Here is a 24,800-nt window from a genome sequence, read left to right as displayed (position 1 = left end):
TATAGGAGTTAGGCAATCGTAATATTCCTGTTTTGGGTGTGAAAACACACAGTAATGATGATGAGAAATAAATGAATACATAAGTAAATTTAATAACAGAGGTTTTGTGTGTGTGATGGAGCCAATCATAATCTGACTTTAAGCTCAGATGATCTCAATTGATACAAACCAGCAGTTGCTCAAAGAAGGAACATGCTGGTAACACCGTGGAAAGGAGAAGGAAGAGCTATTATGCTAACAGCCTAGGTCAGTCATGGGATCCTTTACAGAGAAATTTTAGCTGATCTTGAAGGGTGATTTTTCAGTACTCTCTTAGTCAGAGTTCTATTACTGTGAAGAGATGACATAACCAAGGCAACTCTTATAAGAAAAGGCCTTTAATTGGGGGTTTAGTTCATTATCATGGTGGAGAACATGGTGCTGGAGCAGTAGCTGGGAGCTAGCTATATCCTGATCTGCAAGCAGAGAGAGAGAGAGAGAGAGAGAGGAGAGAGAGAGAGAGAAGTGCAACTGGGCCTGGCATGGGCTTTTGAAACCTCAAAGCCTACTTCTTGTGATACTCTTCTTCCAACAAGGCCAAACCTTCTAATCTTTCTCAAATAGTGCTACACCCTGATGACTAAGCATTCAAATATACAAGCCTCTGAGGGCTGTTATTATTTTAACCACTAAAAGTACTTCTATGCCATCTCAAAGAGAGCACTTAAACTATTAATAAATTAATAAAAACCATTCATGCTAGTCAATAATTCTTGGATTAATGTATGACAGAGACCATGCAAGGTACTAGAAAGGTAGAGATCTATAAAACTGAATTTTCTACCATGAAGAAGCTACCACTTTCAAAATGAATGAAATGAATGACAGAGCCAGGGTCTCACACCTGTAATCCCAACACCAGGGAAACTGACTGGTGCCTTTGTGACTGGCTGAGTTCCAAGACAAACCTTAGTTTTATAGTGAGACGTAGTCTCAGACTGTGTCTCCAGCATTCCCTCTAATTTCCCGTTATACCATACTAGCTTTCTTTTAATTATTCTGGAAAGTATTTATATATTTACTTGTTTGTTTACTGATTTGTGTTGGAGATTGAACCCAGGACCTTGTCTTTGCTAGGCCATTGCTCTACCATTGAGCTACAGCACTAGCCTCAAAGAATTGCCAAGGGAGCCAGGTGTGATGGTGCCACCTTTAATTCCAGCAGAAACAGGCAGATTTCTGAGTTTGAGACCAGCCTGGTCTATAGAGTTCCAGGATAGCTCGGGCTACACCGGGAGAAAAAAATTGCCGAGGCAATCTCAAGTGAAGGGATCCTATTTTATTACCTTGTTGATCTTATTTTATTTTGTCAGTTCTGGGAAAGTGAATCTAGGTGAGTGCCCCAGCCCCAGCCCCAGCCCTCCCTTGCTGTTTTAAGACTTGCTACCTCTCTCTCCGCTGCACCATTGCCTTCTGCTCTAGGTGTGCTACACCAGATGTTTAATGACATTTATCAGTTAGGCATCTTTAAAACTTTTAAAATTACATTTAGGAGATAGATAGATAGATAGATAGATAGATAGATAGATAGATAGATAGATAGGGTACACTTGCTATGCAAGGCACATGGAGGTCAGAGGATACTGTCTTAGGGTTTATATTGTGATGAAACACCGTGGGGGGGAAAAAAAAAGCAAGCTGGGGAGGAAAGGGTTTATTTAGCTTACACTTCTGCATTGTAGTCCATCATGATGGAAGCCAGAACAGGAACCAGGAGGCAGGAGCTGATGCAGAGACCATGAAGGGGTGGTGCTTACTGCCTTACTCTCCATGGTTTGCTCAGCCTGCTTTCTTATAGAACCCAGGACCACAAGCCTTGGAATGGGTCTGGCCCTTCCCCATCAATCACTAATTAAGAAAATGCCCAACATTTTATAGGGACATTTTCTCAATTAAGGATCCTTGCTCTCAGATGACTCTAGCTTGTATCAAGCTGACATAAGACTAGCCAGCATGGATACCCTGCAGGAATTAGTTCTCTCCTAACATCATGTGGATACCAATGATTGAATTTAGGTCATCAGTCTTGGTGGGAAGTGCCTTTACATGCTGAGCCATCTTGCTGGCCTCAGTCTAGCATCTTTTTAAGTATGTATGTATGTATGTATGTATGTATGTATGTATGTATGTTTAGTTTTTTCAAGACAGGATTTCTCTGTATAGTCCTGGTTGTCCTGGAACTTACTCTGGAGACCAGGCTGGCCTCAAACTCAGAGGTAGCCTGTCTCTGGCTCCCTGGTGCTGAGATTAAAGGTGTGTGCCACCACTGCCCAGCTCAATCTAGCATCTTATTTGAGATTGAGATGGTAGACAGGGACTTCACAAGTATTGCATTGTTTCCCATCTCTGGCTAATGCAACTGTTTTTTTCCATATGGAATCGTATTCGTGTCTTGTTCATTTTGTTTGAAAGAAAATCTGTTTTGTTTTTCAGGTTCATGGGTGTGTGTGTACATCAAGGACAGTTGCATGCACTTACAGAGGTATGACTTCCATAAGCGTGCTGGAGTAGCTCCTTTACCTTTCTTACTGCATCTGTGATCCATTTTACTCGTGTATATAGGTAAAATGCATGTGCAGTTTTATTTACATTAAAGTGGCAGTGAGTTTGTTCATGCCTTGGAACATCAGCCTTAACACCTGTGTCCTAATATCCCCTTGTAATATTTGGTGAGTGCCCTGAGAACACAGGTGTTCCAATGTAAAATTGGTTCTTCTCTGATTTCTTCCCCCTTCCAGGTGAAGGGGTGGCATGGCTTGACTGTAAGCTCTTTCCTGGCAACAGATTCTCAGACACTGGGAAGTGTTTGCTGTAGTGATCTGGAATCACCTGCTCTGGTTTCTGATACAGATGGGTTGGAAGCGTAGTGACATAGTCACCTTGGAGGACCAAAACATCTCTCTTAAAAACTTCCCAAATTCAGATACCAAGTTAGCAGCTGCAAAAAATGTTTGATTTCTTCTTGGAAACATTCCAGGAGTCTGGATAGGTCCCATTTATGTTCTTTGTTTTGGTGAGGCAAGGTCTTGCTCTGTAGCCTCAGCTGGTCTGGAACTGGAATTTCCTCTGCTTCAGTTTCTTTCTTTGTTTCCTTCTTTGTTTCTTTGTTTCTTTCTTTGTTTCTTTCTCCCCCCCACCCCCCCCCCCTTTTTTTTTCCAAAACAGGATTACTCTGTGTAGCCCTGACTGTCCTGGAACTCACTCTGTAGACCAGGCTGGCCTCAGAAATCCACCTGCCTCTGCCTCCCAAGTGCTGGGATTAAAGGCGTGCACCACCACTGCCCAGCATCTGCTTCAGTTTCTTGAGTGTGTAGTCCCATACTACCACACCAGGACCCACATCTGTAGTTTTCTTTTTCCTGCATTCTTTTCTGTCTATGTATGTGTGTGTGTGTGTGTGTGTGTGTGTGTGTGTGTGTGTAGCAACATGTGGGCCACAACTTTAGGTGGAAGTCAGAGAACAACTTTCAGGGATTGGTTCTCTCCTTAGGTTATGTGGGTTTGAGGAATTTAGCACAGGTTGTTAGGCATGGTGGCAAGCACCATTAGCCACTGAGCCATTTTACTGCCCTTGTCTGTTGGTCTGTCTGTCTGTCTGTCTGCTTCTCTTCCCTCTGTGTTTTTGTTTTTGTTTTGTTTTTTTAAAGACTGGGTTTCTCTGTGTAGTCCTGGCTGTCCTGACACTCACTCTGAAGATGGGTGTCTTTTCTGTTTTTACTCTTTGTGTGTGTGTGTGTGTGTGTGTGTGTGTCTGTCTGTCTGTCTGTCTGTCTGTGTATGTCTGTACCATGGCTCAGAGGAAAACTTTGTGGAGTCACTTCTTTCCACATTGGTTCTAGAGATTGAACTGAAGGCTTGCTGGCAAGTCCCTTTACTTGCTGAGAAATATTACTGCCTCCACTCCATCTATATTATTAAAAGCTCTCTTAAAGAGAACTAACTCACAAAAGTTGTGTGATAATAGCACATGCCATCTTTCCAATAATAACAAATAATTTTAAAAAATTATTATTCTCTAAGTACCTTTAGTCCCCGTATTTGGGAGGCAGAGGCACTCAGGCAGATCTCTGTCAGTTCAAGAGTTTCAGGATAGCCTGGGCTACCTAGAGAGATGACCCTGTCTCAATGCCCTCCACCCCACCCAAAAAAAGTTTCTTAAGCATCAAGGCTTGGTAGTCTTTGTTCTAGAATATTTTCACATTTCCCATCAAGAAGTAAGTACCAAAGTGTAAAGTGAAGAAATTTAGGAAGGAAACTTGTTTAATGGAATTTGCAAGAGTATTGGTTTCCTGTTGAGTTACTGCCTGGTAATTGTCCTTAATACCATAAGAAAGAAAGTCCTACATGCCCCAGGTATGTTCCTTTCTCAGTTACTGAAGGCTAGAATGTAGACTCTCAGGCCAGTCCCAACACTCAGGAAGCAGAGGCCAGCCTAGTGTACATAACGAGTTCCAGGCCAGCTAGGACTACGTAGTGAGACCCATGTCAACAGAGAAAGAGTATAGAATATCTTGATGGAAGGAGTGGCTAAGAAGAGCACGACCTTTGGCATCCTGACTGCCTAGGTTTGAATCTATTTGTGCCTCCATGGTTTGTGTTAGTGGAGATAGTAATAGTTTTTGATGTAAGGAACTGAGCCCTGGAGTCTTTTACTTTTAGGAAGGACAGTGAGGAGTGGATGGGGAGGCAGGAGAAAAGCTGGAGAGCTTGTTGGTCTAGAATGGGAAAGGAGGAGGCTCAAGGAGGAGGGGGTAATTAAATGTGACAAATGTTGCTGATGAAAGGGTGGCCTGCCTAGGACACTTGAGAGTATGAGATATAAAATGCTCACTTACCACAGTGTCTTGCCTATAAAATTGCTTTAATGCCCACTAACTGTTGAAATATGTATTTCTCACTGTGACGTTTCTCCTTTGAATTCTGGTTTGTCATGGTTTTTCTTATGTTTTTATTATTGTTAAATTTTGAAAAGCCTTTCACTGAATTATAATGTAATAGAAGATATACATTTATGAAAAGTATGGTTCCTTAAATTTTTCCAAATGCATTTGCTCAGAATTAGCTCCCCAGATCTACAAAGGTTTTCTGTCTATTTCTGTTCTGAGAAGCACACATTCTTTTTCCTTTTTTTTTTTTTTTTTGACATAATATTTTTTGTTGATTCTTTTCGAATTTCATAGCCTGTACCCAATCCCATTTCCCTCTCATGTCCACCCCCCTTAGAGGTCAGCTGGATATGATGGCTGACACCTATAATCCCAGCATGGGAGGTAGAAACAAGAAGATCAAGAGTTCAGTCTTTAACTTGGGAAATGTTTGTTTACATGAATTGCTATGTGCTTCTGAGCTGCCTTGGTCAGACTTACATAATCTTTGAGCTTAAAGTGAAAGGAAACTCTATGGGTTCAGTGACCTAACTCATGCATTATTTATGAAAAGGAGCAGCTAGGCCCCTATTCCAGTTTCTTGGTGTGCTGTGATATTGCCAGTTGTCTCTTCCTTTCCTTGTTTTTGTATGGCCTAGCACAAAGTATTCCTCTGTCCTGAATTGCCTTGAGTAGGATGCAAGGCTGCCAGTTGTCCTGTGTTAGGTTAACGCTGGCAGCAGAAGCATGTGTGCCTCTCAAGCGTGGGGCAGTTCTTGGGGATATTGTGACCCATATTTAGATTCCTGGACTAAGAATATTAATTATAGTAGCTTCTGTGGCTCAGAGATCCCTAAACCATGGTGAGCACAAATAACAACCTATGAGGAGAGTGCTGGGATATAGCTCAGGGGTAGAAAGCCCTAGGTTCAACCCCTAGTACAAAAAAAAAAAAACAAAAAACAAAAAAAAAAAAACCAAAAACAAACAAACAAACAAACAAAAAAACCCACTAGGGAAACAAACCACTATCACAATCACAAAACTACAAAGGAAGATTTCACTGTTCCCACAAACACCTTGAGTGAGTCTGCTATGGGCTAGACACTTAGCTAGTATATCTACAAGTTCCAGAGCAGCGTGGTCTATATAGCAAGTTCAGGCCAGTTAGAATTACATCAAGATTCTGTTTCAAGAAAGAAAGATAGATTGGGGACCCTTCAAATAAAAGCATGTAGGATACATTCTGACTTTTCTCATTTCCCAATCCTATCTTGATATTGTCTTTCTCTTTTTGTTTACATTTCTTTCCACTTTGACCTCTGTGATGTTATTGTATGCTTAGGTCACTACTAATATTTTATAGCTGGTTTCCTGCCTCTATTATTTATTTAGTTTTATTTTTGTTGTTTTGACACAGGATCTCACTATGTAGCTCTGGCTGTCTGGAACTCACTATGCATAAACCATACTGGTCTATAACTCAAAGATCCACTTGCCTCTGCCTCCCTAGCAATGGGATTAAAGGTGTGAGCTACTATGCCTGGTTTTCTGTTTTTCTTGTCTTCATTTTGATATGCCAAAATTGTCTTTAGGGAATAACTAATAGTTAAATGCTTCTGTTTCAAATTTATTTAGATTCCTGGACCATGTATAATCTGGTTTCAGAATATGATCCCTTCTTTAGTTACATGGGTATTTTTGCTGTCTTCTATATACTCTGATTTATAGGTTTATCTTTTTTCTCCCTTATTCTCTAAGCTATGTCAAGTCCCAGGTTCTCTAATGGAGCTTAGCTTACTGGATAGGACCTATAAAAATACACTGTGCAGCTAGGTCCATAGTACAGATTTAAGTTATATTCATAGCTATGTAATGAGACTCCATTCTGTGAAAAGCTGGCCCCAGTGGTCGAGGGGGCCCTAAAAAATGTCATGAGGGGCTAGAGAGAAGGCTCAGCTGTTACAAAAACTTGCAGTTCTTGGGCAGTTTACAGCTGCCTGTGACTCCAGCTCCAGGGGATTTAACACCACCTTCTGACTTCTGCAGACACCTGCACACATGTGACATGTATTCTCACACACACACATACATACACATAAATAAAAATAAATCTGTATTTTAAAAATTGGTAAAGCCGGGCGGTGGTGGCGCACGCCTTTGATCCCAGCACTTGGGAGGCAGAGGCAGGTGGATTTCTGAGTTTGAGGCCAGCCTGGTCTATGGAGTGAGTTCCAGGACAGCCAGGGCTACACAGAGAAACCCTGTCTCAAAAAACAAAAAAAACAAACAAACAAAAAAGATACTTAGCCCTGGCTATCCTAGAACTCACTATGTAGACCAGGCTGGCCTCAAACTCACAAAGATTCACTTGCCTCCATCTCCCCAGTGCTGGGATCAAAGGTGTGCACACCACGCCCAGCAGTGCTTTGTTCATTTAGTAAAGAACCTCTAAATATATTGTAGTACACGCTCAGTAACTCACTATGACATTTGAGAGACGTGAAGCTGGCAGTCTGGCTGACAAGCAACAGAGCATTCATATAGCTTACGGGAGCGTTCCCTGACTTGCTTCTGCTTTATTCATTAAAAAGTATTTATTTAGTTCTGAACCACTATCTACTACTATCTAGGTACTGGGAATACAGTAATGAATAAATTAAATTTTTTCCTGTTGTAGAATTTCTATTATAATCAATAAAAAGTGGGGAGAAGAGTTAAATGCTAAAGGAGAAAACCAATTGTATTTGATACTAGTCTGACGCCACCTGAGAGACAAAAGCATAAGGAAGTGAAGAGCAGGAGTGCAGATGTGAAAATACAGAAGGAAGCGAGGGCAAATGCCAAGAGAGGCTGGTGTGGACAGCAGAGGAGAACTGCCCACAGAGCACACAGTTTTGTGGACCTTTAAGAACTTTAGCTTTTACTCAGAGAGGTTGTGCTGGTTCCGGATGTTTCTGGGTAAACAGAACTTGGTGTGTTTGTATTTTAACAGAATTCCCCTACCTTTGGTTGTGGATACCTGAAAAGAGATAAGAACAAAAGCAGGAAGAACAGCTGAGGGGCTTGTGAAATAAAGTCTGCAATGGAGGCTGAGGGGGTAGCTCAGTGGTAGAGGGCTTGCCTGGTGTTTTTAAGGCCCTAGGCTTGATTTCCAGCACTGAAAAAAAAAAAAAAAAAAATTGGACTGGGGCCATAGCTCAGTGGTAGAACTGGATGTAACCTCCAGTGCTACAAAGAATGAATAAAAAGACCATGCAGAAAAGATGAGAGATGATGGTAATTTAACCAGAGTGATTGACACAGTTGTTGATTCTGGGTCTGTTTTGCAAGTAGAAAACAAAGTCTTCCTAACACTCTATATGAGGGGTGTTAAAGAAGTCCTGGGCATCTGAAACACACAGTTGTGAATGGCAATGCGAAAGATGATAGACAGTGCCAAATAGGGGATGCCAAAAAAAAAAAAAAAAAAAATCAGTTGGGGCAGGCGGGGGAGGAGGGGATGTGCTTGAGTGGGTGGGGTGCTCTCCAAGCATGCATGAAGCCCTGGGTTCATGTGCCCAGCTCTGGATAAACCAGGCTTGGGAGAACAGATGTGTAATTAGCATCTAGGAGGTAGAGCTACAAGAATCTGAAGTCCAGGCTTGCCGGTGGATACATAGTAAATTTAAGGCCAGCCTGGGATACTTGAGATCTTATCTCCAAAACAAACAAGCTAGCAACAGAAACCAATGAACTGAGGTGATGGTTTGGTTGGTAAACGGGCTTTCTTTTCGGCTCTCAGCACACCTAAAAAGCCAGATGTGGTAGTAGACGTTTGTAATCCTGGTGTTGGGAAGGTAAATTCAGCCAGATTTCCTTGGAGTTCAACTAGACAGCCAGTCTCAATTAATCTCTAGAAGCTTTGAGTCCCAGGGAAAGCCTCTGTCTCAAAAAGCAAGATTGTGTGGGGCTGAAGAGATGGTTCTGTGGCTAAGAGTATGTACTGCCCTTTCAGAGGACCCAGGTACAGTTCCCTGCACCCACATGAGGCTGCTCACAGCTAACAGTAACTCCAGTTTCAGGGGATCCTGTGCCCTCTGGCCTTTGTGTGCTCCTGCTTGTACACAGTGCATATATACTCACTTGGGTGCATATACTTACACATAAATAAAAATAATAAGTAAATCTAAGGCCGGCTGTGATGGCACACACTCATGAGGCAGAGACAGGCAGATTTCTGAGTTTGAGATCAGCCTACCCTACAGAATGAGTTCCAGGACATCCAGGGCTACACAGAGAAACACTGTCTCAAACAAATGAATAAATGAATAAATCTAAAAACAAAACCCTATAGTGTGGCCATCTCGCTGGCACAGCATGTAAAGGCACCTGCTGTCAAGCCTCACCATCTGAGATTAATACCTAGGACTCACAGGATGGAAGGAGATAACCAACTCACACAGGTTGTCCAGTGTTTGTGAGTTGCCACATGCACACACATACTAAATGTAATTTTAAAAAACGGTTCATGTATGAATCCAGAGGCGTGTACAGGGTTGTTGCTACTCCAGGCAGACTGAAGGGAGCGGTGCTCTTGAACATGGCCCAAAATTATGTTTCTGATAAACTTGTTTAGGATTTGGAGATAGGATCAGATTGGATAAAGCTGTCAAGTATGACCTGATTAGTTCATGTCTTGAGGATGGGTGTGTAGATCAATGGTAGAGGGCTTGCCAGTCATGCATGGTACCCTGGGTTCAGTTCTCAGTGTCAGCACATTGAGGCACAGGCCCGAGATAGAGTGCCATGTTGTTAACCTATAGCAGCCAAGGAGTAAGGGCAGGATGCTCCTGCTGATTCCTTTTTTCTCATTCCTTATTTCTTTTTCTTTTCCTTCCTTCCTTTTCCCCTTCCTTCTTTCTCTTCTTTCTAACTTTCTTCCTTCTTTCCTTCTTTTTCCTTTCTTCCTTTATTTTTTATTTCCTTTTTTTTTCTTTTGAGACAGAATTGCTCTGTATAGCCCTGGCTGTCCTGAAACTCACTGTGTAGATCAGTCTCAAACTCATCCTGCCTCTGCTTCCTGAGCGGTAGGATTAAAAGTACGAACCACTGGTGTCAGACCACAATATAAGGTTTTTTTTTTTGTTTTTTTTTTTTTGTTTGTTTTTTTTTTTGTTTGTTTTTTTTCAAAAAAGTATTTTAGACCAAATAAATAGTTGGATGGATTTGTTATTGTTTTATTCCATTTATTTTGTTTGTACACATGTATGGTTGAGCGCCATGACACATGTGGAGGTCAGAGGACAACTCACAGGAGTCACTTTTTTGCTTCTACCATGTAGGCTCCAGGGATTGAACTCAAGTAGTCAAGTTTGTACAAAATGTACAAGTTCATACATTTTCGACTACTGAGTCATCTTTCTGGCCCCCAACTTTATTTTATTTACATTTAATTATTTTGGTTGTTGACACAAAAACCCCATAATTCTCACCATAAGGGAAAAAGAGATAGTGTATTCAGGAGCCATTTTGAGTGGCCATGGCTCAGAAACATGATTTATGTTACCCCAAAAATTCTATGTTCTAACCTGGAAACATTTTTGCACAGTTTTTATGGTTTTTCCAGAACAAAGACAATCATAAATCAAGACCAGTTTAAAATACATTGTTGGGTATAGCAGAGGTAGGTGCATGGAGGGAGGATGGCAGCTTTGCTGTAGGTTAAGACGCTGTGTGGTGGTACTCTCCCGGTTGGATTGGTAGAAGCTAGTTGCCTGCTAAGTTAATAGATTCCGAAAGTTTTTTTTTTTTTTTTTTTTTTTTTGTTCTTTTTTTAAATCTATTGTCATAAAATGTTAGTTCCAACATGGTATAGAGGTCGGGGGGGAAGAAATGGCTATTCTGGTCAGCCAGAGCTTAGCCCAAGAAAAGGCAATGAGCTTCTGGATTTGCAACTTTCAAATCCCTGAGGAGTACTGAAGTTCTAATCGGACAACTTTCAGGAGTTTGTTCACAAGGCTATCTGTGTGTGAGGTGTGTTGGGTTACCATTGGTTTCCTATACTATGTTTTTCCTGAGGATGAAACGCAGGTCATCAATCTTGGTGATAAACACTTTTAGTTGTTGTCATCTCCATTGGTGCTAATGGCTGATGCAGTTTAAGACCTCTACATTTTTATCTTAAATTCCATTTTTTTCCTGCTAATTTTATCCAGCATTAAGGATGAACTGAAAGCACGCTAAGCAAACTTACAACATTGAACTCTAAATCCCGATCCCAAGAAACTTTAAATCTGCTTCAATTTATTTCAATTAATTTTTTTATTCTTTGAGGATTTCATACAAATGTATTTAGATCATAGTTACTTTTCCTCAACTTAGCTCCTCCCAGATCTCCACCCCCACATTTCTCTACCTCTCACATCTTTTTTTAGATGATCCATTGACTTTTATTTTATTTAGAATTGAATTTGACAGACTCTGCATTATTAAAAGACAAGTAATAAAATTTGAGTTTATATTGAGTCTGACAAGTTTTATAGTCTCTAGAGTATTATGGGAAAAAATACCAACTGAGAAAGCGGCCTGTAATTACGGCATGCAGATATGCATGGCCAAGGGGGAACTAAATCTGCAGGTGAGGTTCAGATATGCTGCACACTGAAGCCCTAAAGGACATGCAGTTCACTTACTCTGGGTGGGAGGGCTTCCACTTAGTGGGAAGATTGGCAAAATGGCAGAAATTCAAAGGCATAATTAGAGTGGTTTCTCATTTTCCAAATAGTAATAGAGATATTTAAGTCACGACACAAGGGTACCTTTGAGGAAAAGAACACCCTAACCAGAGTAGGCTCATTGAATAATTCTTGGTAAATATGTACAATTTTCAACAATTTTTAATAACCATTTAATCCTAGGCGTTGAGCCATTGCGGAAGCACAGATTTACCAGGGCCACGCCCTTGAAGGAAAACTGCCTGTTCCTCGCCAGAATCCATCAACCTTCAGTAGTTTCTCAGTTAGGGGTGTGGGCTCTTGAGCCACTCCTCCCTCCACATTATTAAAATGTTAACTGGCTTGGTCTGGTTCTTGCAGGTAACCAGAGTTTCTGTGAATGCATGAGCAAAGCATTCCTGCCGTGTCTAAAAGATCTTGGTTTGTCCAGCTCTCACGGCTCAGCTCTCTGGATCTTACCATCTTCCCATCCCCTGTTCAGTGATGGACCCCGAGCCATGGATAGTAGTGGCACTACAGATAGTTACAACCCATTTGTTTATTTTTAAATTGTTATTTTTGTTTGTTTGTTTCCATGTTTCTCCATGCCATATATGTTAGTTATGGTGCCCATAGAGCCCAAAAGAAGGCTGGAACCCTGGAGCTGAAGTTAGAGGCAGTTGTGATTCATCAGACATTGGTTCTGGTAGCCAAATGGGTCCTCTGGGAAAGAGCAATTAGTGTTCTTAAGGACTGAGTAATTTCTCTAGACCCTGCTTTCATTTTATTTAAGTGCATTTCATTTTTTTATTCAACAGTTTATTGGTGAATTTATATAGGCAAGGAGGCTCAAACCTGTGATCTTAGTTCTTGGAAGCCTGAGGCTAAAGGATTGTAATTATTTTGTTTGCAGCAAAGATATTCAAGAGAGAACCCCTCCCTATGTCTTTAAGACTATTGAGACAATGGCCCCCCAGGAATTTCATGCTGTGAGAAGCAAATGGCAGAGCCATTGGATGAGGAACTTGTTGCCCGGGAGACTTGACAGCATTCTGACTTTTAAACCACCTGGCAGTAGAGACTAGAGCTGAGACATTGTAGGTCAGCAATGGGTGTGATTGTGCCTTGGCCTGGACTGCATACCTTCTGCCCTCATTTCAACCTAAAGAATATATTAGGACCAGAAGATGGACTTGAGATGGTGGGAGTGGGGTGGCCAAGGAGGGAGTGGTGTGTAGGGCCATCGAACCTCTTTGTTCCTCTTTCCAGCATGGCCACTTTGAAGAAATCTCTTTTCTTGGCTTTTAAATGTTTTATTGAGGACTAGTGGCCAATCCTAGGTTGTTGAAGCTACTAGGGCCTGACCCTAACAGCTTTGATAACAGGATCACTATAGCCAGGCCTGGGTATGTAGTGAGTTCCAAGCAAGCCCAGGACTGTAGAGCAAAACCCATTTTCAAAAACAAAATTTAAAAACACATTGTTCATTTTTCTGGATCCTGTTAAATAGGTACCTTAGTCGCTTGTCCTGGGTTTGAAAGTTCAGAAATAATTGGTCCCTACTCTTTTTACTGTGCTCAGCAGGAGTAGAAATATGTACAAGATATAGAAGTGGCACTAAGATGGGGTATCAGGAAATGTTTCCCAAAATAAAAGGCCCCAACCAGGCTTGGAAGGGTGGATAAAAATTGCAGAGAATAAAAGGATATGCGAAAGCAAAGCAAATGAAACCTTTAAATATTCTGAATATATCATGGGTTAGTAAAAGCTATTTTGTAGCCAGAACTAGTGTCCTCTCTTTCTTGAGTCCTCTCAAGCAGGCTCTAGTGAATCTCCTGGAGGGAAGGTTGTACAGTGGCAAACTGGCCTCAGCGGATGTACCCATGTATGCTTTCTCACTGGCTATGGATGCTCTAGCTGAGAACAGGAGGCTCCTTTGGAGCATAAACCTCCCACAGGGCGCTCCTGGGGCGCCTGTCCTGGAATTACCCAAGCCTGTAACAAAGCTTTCTTTTCTTCTTTAAAGCAAGCCAGCGGGATGGGATGTCTGCTAGCCTTTGTGCTGAGAGCAGACCAACTAGCATCCAGTGGCTAGCACAAAAGCATTGTTAGACTACAGTGAAAAGTAGGCCGGCACCCAGGCCCATGCAAAGAGCAGGGGTCCAACAAGCCTGTATTTGGCTATTTTGACATCGATACTAGTTTTTTTATTTACTGCTGACACAGTACTTAGATAGGATCCTGGGATCTCTTTTTGCTGCTGCTCTGAACGTCTCAATCTGGAGATTCCTGAGTTGCCTTTGACTCTTTTTCCTTGGCTAACATGCTTACTCTCAGTCGTAGGTGGGGTGGGGTTGGGGAGGGGGCTGGAGATGCAGCTCCACACTGTCCCTGTTGCATCCTGAGTTCTTTATCAGAGATATCAGGTGAAATCAGGATTCTTCACTTGACTTCAGAAAGGATTTCAGGAGGAGCCATTATGAAGCAAAGTTGGAGTTTATTAAAAGGAGATTGTAGCCTAGGCTTAAGCACAGGGTGAATAGAGAGATGGGAAGGTTAGAGACTCGCCCTTCATTGTATTTACAATAGCCACAGTTGCCATCTTGGTGGCGTCTGAAGCTGTATCCTCCAAGAGTTGCTAAGGAATTGAAATTAGATCGCAGTGTGATCTTGAGGTGCTTTCGAGAGGGTTTATGAGTCATCTTGTTGTTTTCTGAGGCAGGATTTCTCTGTGTGTCCCCCTGCTGTCCTGGGAGTAGCTCTGTAGACCAGGTTGGCCTTAAACTCACAGAGATCCTCCTGCCTCTGCTTTCCAAGTGCTGGGCTTAAAGTCGTGTGCTACCCAGCTTAAAAGCCATTTTGTAGTAAGGACAAACTAGGTCCATTCCTGTTTATGATCAAACCTGTTTCTCAAGGATTAGGCTCTGTATGCCCCACTAGAAACCTTAAGTACAAATGGTTCTGTACTGTCTGTTCCAGGAAATAGCAAACATGTCTTGTTTTAAAAAGTTGTTTATAACCATCTTGCAATCCTATCTTTATTTTAAAAGGTTTTTATGATCACCTTGTTCCTACTACCTCACAATCTTGTCTCTGTTTTAGGAGGTCATTATGACTAACTTGTTATGCTTATGTTTTGCCCACCCATTCCCTATTTGGAAACCCCTACCCCTGAGCTATAAAAATCTTGCCTCGCTGGGCAGTGATGCTGTCCACCTTTAATCGAAGCACTTGGGAGGCAGAGGCAGGCAGATGTCTGTGAGTTCCAGGCCAGCCTGGTCCACAGAGCAAGTTCCAGGAAGTTCAAGTGTATACAGAGAGACCTTGCCTTGAAAAACAAAACAAGATAGTAAGCAAACAAACTGCCCCCCCCCCAAAAAAAACCCAAACAAACAAACTTTGTCTTCCTTTTGCCCTATGCTGACCTCCTGAGACTTGCCTTAGGGGGTGGTAGCCTGTGTACACAAATACAGAAGCTTGCTTTAATTAATTTGTTCATAATTTGGGTCAGTGGTCTTTCTTCTTACATCTTTGGGATTAACATTTTCATCAAAACCAAAAGGTGATAGTTTCATTTGTGAGATTCACAGAAAATTCCTAGGAAAGGATTAAGGCTGTACTCAAGGTTATATATCCTCAGGCCCTTCAGCATGTATTGCCATTAACAGTCTTATTTGAAACTGCCTCTAAATAAATGGAGCATTATCTCTGTGTTGGCTATCTTCACAGCAGAAGTTACTCTGGTAGAATTATTTTTTTAAGCATTTTTAAAATTTATTTGTTTGTATATGTGTATGCATACATCTTAAAATTCCTTTAATTACATTTATTTGTGTGTACATATTTGAATTCACACTCCTGTCTCAGCCTCCTGAGAATGGTGGGACACCATACCTCTCTGCTCTTTATAAAATCCACTCTGGGTTGTATTAGTCTACAATGTGAGTGATGTGTACCCCAGCTCTGAGGGCTGCAGGGCCAAATCAAAGTGTTGACAGGGCCATTTTCCTTCTTGAGGCTTTTGAGGAGTCCTTTGCTTTTCCTTGATTCTCGTGGGTGGTGTTTGGCTCATAATGTGTGAACCCAATTTATGCCTTTAATATCACGTGGCATTTTCTCCAGAGGATCTGATGCTCTCCTCTGGCTTCTGAGGAGTTAGAACACCCATACATAAAATAGTTTCAGAAATTAAAAAACAAAAATGGTAGACAGTCTGTATAGTATGTGAGCTTTCTTGCTATACTGAGTTTCATCTTAACTCTTAGTTTTACCTTCTCATTTATGAAAAACAAAAAATCTAGTCTAGGTCCCTGTACTTTCTTACTCTGTGGTTCTTTTGCATTTTTTTTTTTTTAACTCCCAGTTCTACCTGTGGGTTATTAGGAAATGGAACTCCACCCAGGACAATTAATGAATGTTAGATGGGTGTGGAGCAGGGAAGGCATGCCATTGTAAAGAATGGACAAATGTGCAGGTTAATTGGTTAATAAGAAAGGTTTTGTGAACTATACTCAGGGTTGTGAGGGGTTTTGTTGTTGTTTTTGAGATGGGGCCTCATGTAACTTCAAGCTTGCTATATAGGGAAGGCTGTTGAATTCCAGTTCCTCTGCCTCTGCCTCCCAAGAACTATTTTTAAGTGTATGTGGCTGTTTTGTGTACATATATGTGTAGGTACCATGTGCTTTCCTGGTGCCTGCAAAGGCTAGATCAGAATGTCAGATCCCTTAGACCTGGAGTTAGAGCCTGTTTAGAGCTTCTGTGTAGGTGTTGGGAATTGAGCCTGGGTCTTCAGGAAGAGGAGCCAGTGCTCCTGCTAAGCCTTCTCTTTTGTTCCCATCTGCTGAAGTTTTCAGTTTTAGTCCAAGAGTAATAGAAGATCACTGGAATAGCTTTAGATTGGCATTTCAGGAAGATGATTCTGGTGAGGTATGTACTATATATAATTCCACTGCTTGGGAGCAGAAGCATAAATATTGCATGTTTGTCCAAGGTTAGCCTGGGCTACCATCTCTTCTAGATGTGATCTGGACTAAACTGTGAACTAATCTTAAGTGTTTTCACATAATAGATTTTTCAGCCTTTGTTTGGGTAAATGGATAGAATATATGGACTTTCTCAGCACAGTCCTGCTACTTAGATGGCCTTAAGTGACCTCTGCCACACAGTTGGCAGCATTTACCCCCTTGAGTAAGGGCTCTGGGTTCAGGCTAGATGAATATATTTGTTGAAAAGTAGAAACTAATTCAAGAGTCTGAAAGAGCTGGGCTGGTGGCACATTTCTTAATCCTGGCACTCAAGATGCAGAGGCAGATGGATCTCTGTGAGTTCTAGGCCAGTCTGGTCTACAAAGGAAATTACAGGATAGCCAGGGCTACACAGAGAAACCCTGTCTCAAAAAGAGTCTGAAAGAATTTCAAGAGGAATAATGTCCATGGTGAAATTTAAAAAGGGGGGCAGTTGGTAGTCTTGGCTCTCTGGTGAAGCTCAGTAGAATGCCTATTAAAAAGCTAAGCCCTGGGGTTTAATCTAAGAAGCTCATAAAACTGGGTATGGTGAACTGCCTTAATTCCAGCATTTAGGAGACAGAGAGAAGCATACCTCTGTGAAGTCCTGGCTAGACAGAGCTATACAGTGAGACTTTGTCTCAAACAAACAACAACAAAAACAGAAAACCAAAAAAAAAAAAAAACAAAACAAAAAAACAAAAAACAAAAAAAACACAACCAAACATAGGTATGATAGTACACCCCTATATAATCCAGTGCTTAGAAGGCTATGGCTGGTAGATAGATCTCCACCAATTTGTGACTATCCAGGGCTACTTGATGAGATCCTATCTCAAAAAGCTCAATGCAAGGACCTGGGTTCGCTTCCCAGCACCCACACCAGGCAGCTTACAACTCTAACTCCAGCTCCACGGGGATCTGATGCCTTCCTGTGGCCTTCATGGGGACCTGCATTCATTTTCACAAAAACAGATAAACATGTATACACACAAAATAAAACAAAAAATAGATTATTTCTAAAAAATTGTTTTTGCTTTTTTTTTTTTTTAAACAGGCTCTCCTTAACTAACCTGGAACTCACAGAGCTCTGCTTGCCTCTGCCTCCTTAGTGCTGGGATTAAAGGTGCGCACTACTGTGCCCTGACGTTAGTTTTGTTCTTTTTAGAGAGGGTATGGCTGTGATGTAAGGAAGGTTTTGAATTCATAGGCACAATGACCCTCTAGCCTCAGCCTACAGAGCAGTGAGGGACACACAGGCAGACTGTTGTTGTTTGAGATAGGGTATCACTATATAGCTTTTGGTTGTCCTGGAACATGTAGTCAGGATGCCTTTGAACTTACAGGATTTACCCTTATTATCTGAGCACCACCAAAGACAATCCCTTAATAACAGCACATTGCTGGTTAGCTTTTCGTTTGTTTGGTTTTAAACGACAAGGTCTTACTATGTAGCTTTGGCTATCCTGGAACATAGACCATACTGGCCTTGAACTCACAGAGATCTCCCTACCTCTGCTTCCCAAGTGCTGAGACTAAATGTGCACCCTTATGCCTGGCTTCACTAAAGTGTTTTTTTTGTTTGTTTGTTTTTTGGTTTTCTTGTTGTTGTTGCTGTTTGTTTTACAGCTCTTCAAAGATAGTAACTTCAGAGCTCAGCTGAAAAGAAGCGGGTTTTGGTATAGATAAAATTGACATGTATCATTTAACAGTCACTGAATATTTAACAGGTACTGAAGTACCTATAACTCTCACTTGAGAGGTAAGGCAAGAAGATGAAGAATTCAAATTCATTCTCACTATCTGGCAAGTCGGAAGCCAGCCTAGGCTGGAGAGATCCTGCCTTAAATAAATAAATAAATAAATAAATAAATAAATAAATAAATAAATAAAATGTTAAAAGTTCTGTAAGGTATTTAAATATGTTGTCAGCATTGGCTTGTTCCATGGGAGAACCCAAGGGGATTTGCCTGTGAAAAATTGAATGCACAGCATGTGTGATTCCCGTCCAGGAAAGCTGAACATGCTAATACAGCTGTTCTGGCCTTGGCTTTCCTGCAGAGGGATTTGTTCAGAGGCTGCATAGCTGAGTCTGCACTGGGAGTTGCTTATGGGGAAGTGAACGTTCCTGCTAATGGGGTACACAGTGTTTAGCAACCTAGAAATCTTCCCTGTTGGCAGATCTTAAACTTCCTTTCTTCATACATGCATGCATGGGTCTTGAGACATCAAGAAGTTGTGGTTTTTGAGGGCTCAGAGGCATATCAGCCCCACCAATGAGTTCTCCAGCATCAGGCAAGACAAATGGATTGTGGAAAAACATTCTTTTTTGTTTCCCTCCCTGGACCTCATTTCAACTTTTCCATCCTGCCTAGGAAAGCCAGTCTATTAGTCACTATGAATCCTCATCCTGTCTCTTCTCTTTGCTCTTCACCTTCTGGCTATGGATCTAGTTCTTCCCTCACTGCCTTTCTTTTTATGTTAGTTTAGTTTTTTGAGACGGGGTTTCTCTGTAAAGCCTGGGCTGTCCTGGAACTCACTCTGTAGACCAGGCTGGCCTTGAACTCAGAAATCGGCCTGCCTCTGCCTCCCAAGGGCTGGGATTAAAGGCGTGCTGCCCAGCCCTGCCTTTCATTTTAAACAGGATCCTTCTATGCACTTCATGCTGGCTTTGAATCTGATCTTGCCTTAGCCACCACACCCAGCTAAGGTGACTTTCTTGGGTGTTAACACATATTATAAATATGTGTTTCTCTGAACCAAATCCAAGAGTCCTAACCATCACCAGGCCTTCAGAAAACACAAATACACACAGTCTTAGTTTCTTCTGTCTGACATTCAGCCATGTAACTTGAGTGGTCCCTGAAGACAAGCCTTCCATGTCATACTGCCAACATGTCAAAGAAGTGAACTCTGTTTCTTTAGACCTGTGGCTCTCAAAACCATGGAAGTTTAGTAACACAATCAGACATTAGCCTTGCTGCTCCCGTGTACAAGTTTGGAGTTTACAAGTTTGATTCTTTCCAATAATAGGCACCTCTATTCTTAGCTTGGGCAGATACACCTAGAGGGAGAAGTTGTGGTGTTAATGTTTTCCTTATACACTGTTGTAAGATTTCCAAGGTGATCACGAAGCAAGATTAAGCAGGTTAACGGGTTTCCTTGTGAGAGTTAGGAGGTGTATTTTATAGCTGTTCTCTCTGCCTTGCCAGGCCTACTCTGCTTCATATAGGTGATCTAATGTGCTGTCCAGTGCTGCCCCCAACTGTTCTCTTCAGTGCTCTGTCACCATGTTCTTTTCAAACAAACATACAAACAGAAAGATTGAGAGTTAGGCAGATCAGGTATGCCTACCCGATGTATGGGGAAATTAAAGCACAGCTAACCTTATTAGATGATTTTTTTTCCCAAAATGAAGTTGTTCATAGAAGGCATAATTGGACTAAAATTCAATTAAAACCTCTTGTTTGTTTTACCATTTTTGAGTTCCTGTTCTGTAAGAAGTTCTCTCATTCAAATGATAAGACCACTAACTCCTTGTATAATGAATGTAGTTGTAAAAAAGATGTACTCTGGAATCAGACTCTATAATCTGCCTGATTCTGCCCTTAATAATGGAATAACCTTAACCTTGAAGTGTCTTTTGTAAAATGAGAGTAATGCAGATAAGACTATGTACATATTCCAAAATTAGAAAAACTCTGAAATTGCAAACACCTTTGGTCCTAAACATTTCAGACAAAGAATACTTGGCCCATAGTAAATCTATCTTGTAGGATTGTTGTGTAGATTAAATGAGATAATGTATATAAAAAATTTTAGCATGCCTTTAATCCCAGCACTTGAGAGGCAGAGGCAGGCAGATTTCTGAGTTCAAGGCCATTCCTGTTCTATAGAGTGAATTTCAGGACAGCCAGGGCTACACAGAGAAACCCTGTCTCGAAAAACAAAACAAACAAAAAAATTAGAAGTGTTTAATGTAGTACAAGCATTATATAACTATTCATTGAAAGTTTTATTAATGGGGCTGGGGAGATGGTTCAATGGTTGAGAGCACTAATTGCTCTTCCAGAGGTCAATTCTCAGCACCTGCATGGCAGCTCACAACTGTCTATAACCGGAAGATCTGACAATCTTACATATACATGCAGGTAAAACACTAATGCACATAAAATAAAAATAAAGAAAATTAAAAAAAAAAAAGAAATTTGGTTGTGTTGGTCTATATGTAAATATACTTATTTACTCACTCTCTTTTTTGTCCTTAGAATCACACTGTGTAGCGCTGTCAGGCCCCAAACATACAGAGATCTGCCTCCCAAGTGGTAGGATTAAAGATATCCACCAATACATCTAGCTACTCTTTCAGTCTTTTTTAAAAATCATCACAGGGGACTGAGAGTTGGTTCAAAAGTTAAGAGCACTTGTTCTTGCAGAGAGACCAGCTAGGTTCAGTTCCCACTATTTACATGGTGGCTCACAACCACCCATTACTCCAGTTCCAGGAACTTCGACAGCCTTCTCTGCTCTCTAGAAGTACCAGGAATGCAGGTGTACATGTAGGACACACACACACACACACACACACACACACACACACACACTCTTTTTTTTTTTTTTTTTTTTTTTTCAAATTAAAAATCACAAAGCTGGGTGTGATGGCACATATGTGTACTACCAAGTTGGGGAGGGAGGATCCTGAGTTCAAGGCTAGCCTAGGTTGTGTGGTGAGGCAGGTTCCAAACAAATAAAACGGCAAAAACCCTCCCAAAGCAGTGCTTCAGGATATGTGGGAATAATGGAGAACAGCAGTTTTAGTTCTTCCACAGCCCTGTCTGCTGTTCAGCTCATGTTGGTCTAACTCTAGTCTTAACCTCTGAACTGAAACTGAACTGGTTTTAACTTTACTGAACTGCTTTGGCATAGCAGTAAATAACATCTTTACTGTCTTTACTAAACTAAAGTAAAGACTTTAGTTGCAAATGGGCATTTTTTTCCATGCATATCTTATTTGGTATATGCAGCTATTTGATACTGTTGGCCATTTCCTTCTTACCCATTCTCTTCTTTGGCTTCTATGGTGACATTCTGGCATGTTTTTTTTTTTTTTTTTTTTTTTGGTTTTTCGAGACAGGGTTTCTCTGTGTAGCCCGGGCTGTCCTGGAACTCACTCTGTAGACCAGGCTGGCCTCGAACTCAGAAATTCTCCTGCCTCTGCCTCCCAAGTGCTGGGATTAAAGGCATGCGCCACCACCGCCTGGCTCTGGCATGGTTTTTATTTGTTTGTTTCTTGTTTTGCTTTTAGACAGGTTCTCATTGTTAAGAGCACTGACTGCTCTTCCAGAGGTCCTGAGTTCAATTCCCAGCAACCACATGGTGGCTCACAACCATCTGTAATGGGATCCGATGCCATCCTCTGGTGTATCTGAAGATAGTGACAGTGTAGTATGCATATATATATATACCTTTAATTAAAAAATAAAGAAAAGAACAAACGTAATTTCCCGGTGTTCACTCTTCCTGCTTTTACCACCAGCCTAAACGTTTCTGATGAATACCTACTGGGCTGTCTTTCTCTGTCACAGTATATCAACTCTGGGAACCTGGAGCAGCTGCTGGACAGTGACCTGTATTTGCCTTGGACTGTAAGAGTGAAACTGGCCTATGACATAGCAGTGGGCCTCAGCTACCTTCACTTCAAAGGCATTTTCCATCGGGACCTCACATCGAAGGTATGGAGGCTTTACTTTCATAACTGTTGAGAAACACAGGGGTAAAAAAAAAAAACCCTGTGTTTATTAAGGATTCTAGAACTATGGGGATCTCTGTTCTAGATTTAATTTTTAATCAAAACATAACCCAATATTTGTTATAGTTAATCCTTAGCAACTATTGGAGTAAGACTCTTAGTTGGGAGGGTGTTTGCTTAGTATGAACAAAGATTTGATCTGCAACACTAGATAGAAGCAGGAGGGTCAGAAGCTCAAGATCAGTCTCAGCTACATAGAGTTCCAGGCCAGCCTCTTTAACAGCCAAAACCAAATTGGCCTCCAGCTGCCCATAGCAGCCACCTTTGAGTGTGGAGCCAGGCCACGCCCACATCTTTAGAGCCTTTGCATTTGATTTTAGTCTCTTGAATATGTATGCTGTAGGAGCTTCAGGAGAGCTGTGGGGCTCTGTGTTCAGGGAGAGAGAGAGAGAGACAAGTAAATGCATGCTTGGAGTACTGGGTGGGCCACTGTGTGCTGACCCATTTTCTATTGTGTTATTGAGTTTCTACCTTCCTGCCAGGTCTTCTTTGATGTTTGCTGGTCTCTGTAGTATTGTTTTGTTGTCCAGATTGCTATGTGACCAGGTTAGAAAAGAGTTTCTTTCAGAGAAAGTTGGCCTTGTTACAAAGCAGGAACTGAAGGACTGAATGTTCCAGGATACTTCCATGACAAGGCTCCCCCCTACACCCACCTTAGATAGGGCTTCTCTGTTTGTAGGGCTGGCTGTTCTAGAACTCGATCTGTGGACCAGGCTGGCCTTGAACTCAGAGATTTGCCTGCCTCTGCCTCCTGGGATTAAAGGTCTGTGCCACCACTGCTTGGGTCCATGACAAGGCTTCTAACATTATTTGAGCTAATGGAAGGACTGTAAGGCCACCTAGCATATGTAGTATGATGCCTGTCCAAGAGCCACATTAAAGTCTTCTAAGGTGTGTTAGAGGGTTTGTTTTCTTTTGAAGGTTTAATTTTCTATGTATGAATATTTACCTACATGTGTATGTGCACCATGTGTGTGACTGGTATGCAGAGACCAGAAGAGGGTATCAGATTCCCCTAGAACTGAAGTTCCTGTCTATTGTAAGCATGTGGGTGTGGGGAAACAAACTTTGGTCCTCTGCAAGAGCACCAAGTACTCTGAGTACTGCTGAGCCATCTCTCCAGCCTGAGAATAGGAGTCTTGTACATATCCAAGAATAGTTTTCACCTTTTTCCTGCCCCAGCGTATACATATATGCACACATATATACACACAGCATATACATACATGCATCTAGCCAAAATGAGATCTTTGGCTTTCTACTGAAAGTATTATCTCTTCTAAAATGGAAGAAATTTACAGCAAGTTATCACCCATATCTACATAAATGTTTCCTATTCAAGGATAAAGTAATAAAAAGGGGAACTTCTAACTATAGTTACATATATACTCACTGAGAAATAAATGACTAAAGGAGTTGGGCACACGCCTTTAATCCCAGCACTCAGGAGGCAGAGTCAGGTGAGTACCTGAGTTCGAGGCCAGCCTGGTCTACAGAGTGAGTTCCAGGACAGCCAGAGCTACACAGAGAAATCCTTTCAAGAGAGAGGGAGGGAGAGGGAACTAGAGAACAATACAGTATTTTTTTAATTGAATATTCAGTTGCACGCACTGTAAGCTTTTATCACAGGGGTGATCACTCTAGGCCAAGGTAGCAAATTTCTGGAGGAAAACTCCCTAGTACTCAGCAGTTTAGCATATTCTATTTCTGTCCTCTAAAAATACTTTGTCATCCTTGGGTTAGTATTCTTTTTGAGCTTGTTGTAAAAATGAACAAGCTCTCTGGGCATAGATAGAAATGCCTAAAACGTCATCCTTGTGAGAGTCAGACATCATGATCACCGTTTGAGGTTAGCTCAGGCTATCTTGTGAGACTACCAATCCAAAAAATGAAAAGACCAAATAAGCAAATAAAAAGAACAAACTAAAACAACCCAGAGGAACTATGGGGTAAGAGCACCAGCCTTTGATTTTCCTAATATGACAGTAGGGATTCTGTTTGTTATCAGTGAGCTTAAAACAAAATGTAGGGAGATGGCTCATCAGTTCAGAGCACTGCTTGCTTTTCCAGGGGACCTAGGTCCTTTTCTCAACATTAGCATGGTGGCTCACAACCTTCTGTGATGTAGTGCCCTCTTCTGGCCTCTGCAGGCGCTGTATACACATGGCGTTCAGACATGCTGGCAAAACACTCACATACATTTAAAAAGAAAACTTAGGAACTTACAGTAATTCCTATATAAGGATCCCTCACTGGCTTTAAAAGGACAATTCCTGGCTCTGCCTCCTGAGTACTGGGATTGCAGACATGCACCACCACGCAGAGCAGGCTCCCTGTTTCTAGGATATACCTCCTTCAGTCTAGACTTTAAGGTGGTACTGAGGATACT

The 24,800-nt window shown here is 41.5% G+C and overlaps 1 protein-coding gene across 2 annotated transcripts in view; it reads left to right on the top strand.

The window, feature by feature from the left end:
* Window positions 1-24,800, top strand: part of Tesk2 (testis associated actin remodelling kinase 2) — an 84,164-nt gene that overhangs the window by 50,480 nt on the left and 8,884 nt on the right. For both annotated transcript variants that reach the window (XM_034502081.2, XM_076934381.1), the window contains 2 exons: window positions 2,473-2,521; window positions 22,188-22,334. In XM_034502081.2, coding sequence (XP_034357972.1) covers window positions 2,473-2,521; window positions 22,188-22,334 — 196 coding nt within the window. The remainder of the gene's footprint in view (window positions 1-2,472; window positions 2,522-22,187; window positions 22,335-24,800) is intronic.

The sequence above is a fragment of the Arvicanthis niloticus genome, chromosome 5 (assembly GCF_011762505.2).
Source record: "Arvicanthis niloticus isolate mArvNil1 chromosome 5, mArvNil1.pat.X, whole genome shotgun sequence".
Taxonomy (NCBI): Eukaryota; Metazoa; Chordata; class Mammalia; order Rodentia; family Muridae; genus Arvicanthis; species Arvicanthis niloticus.
This window is presented reverse-complemented; position numbering and strand designations above follow the sequence as displayed.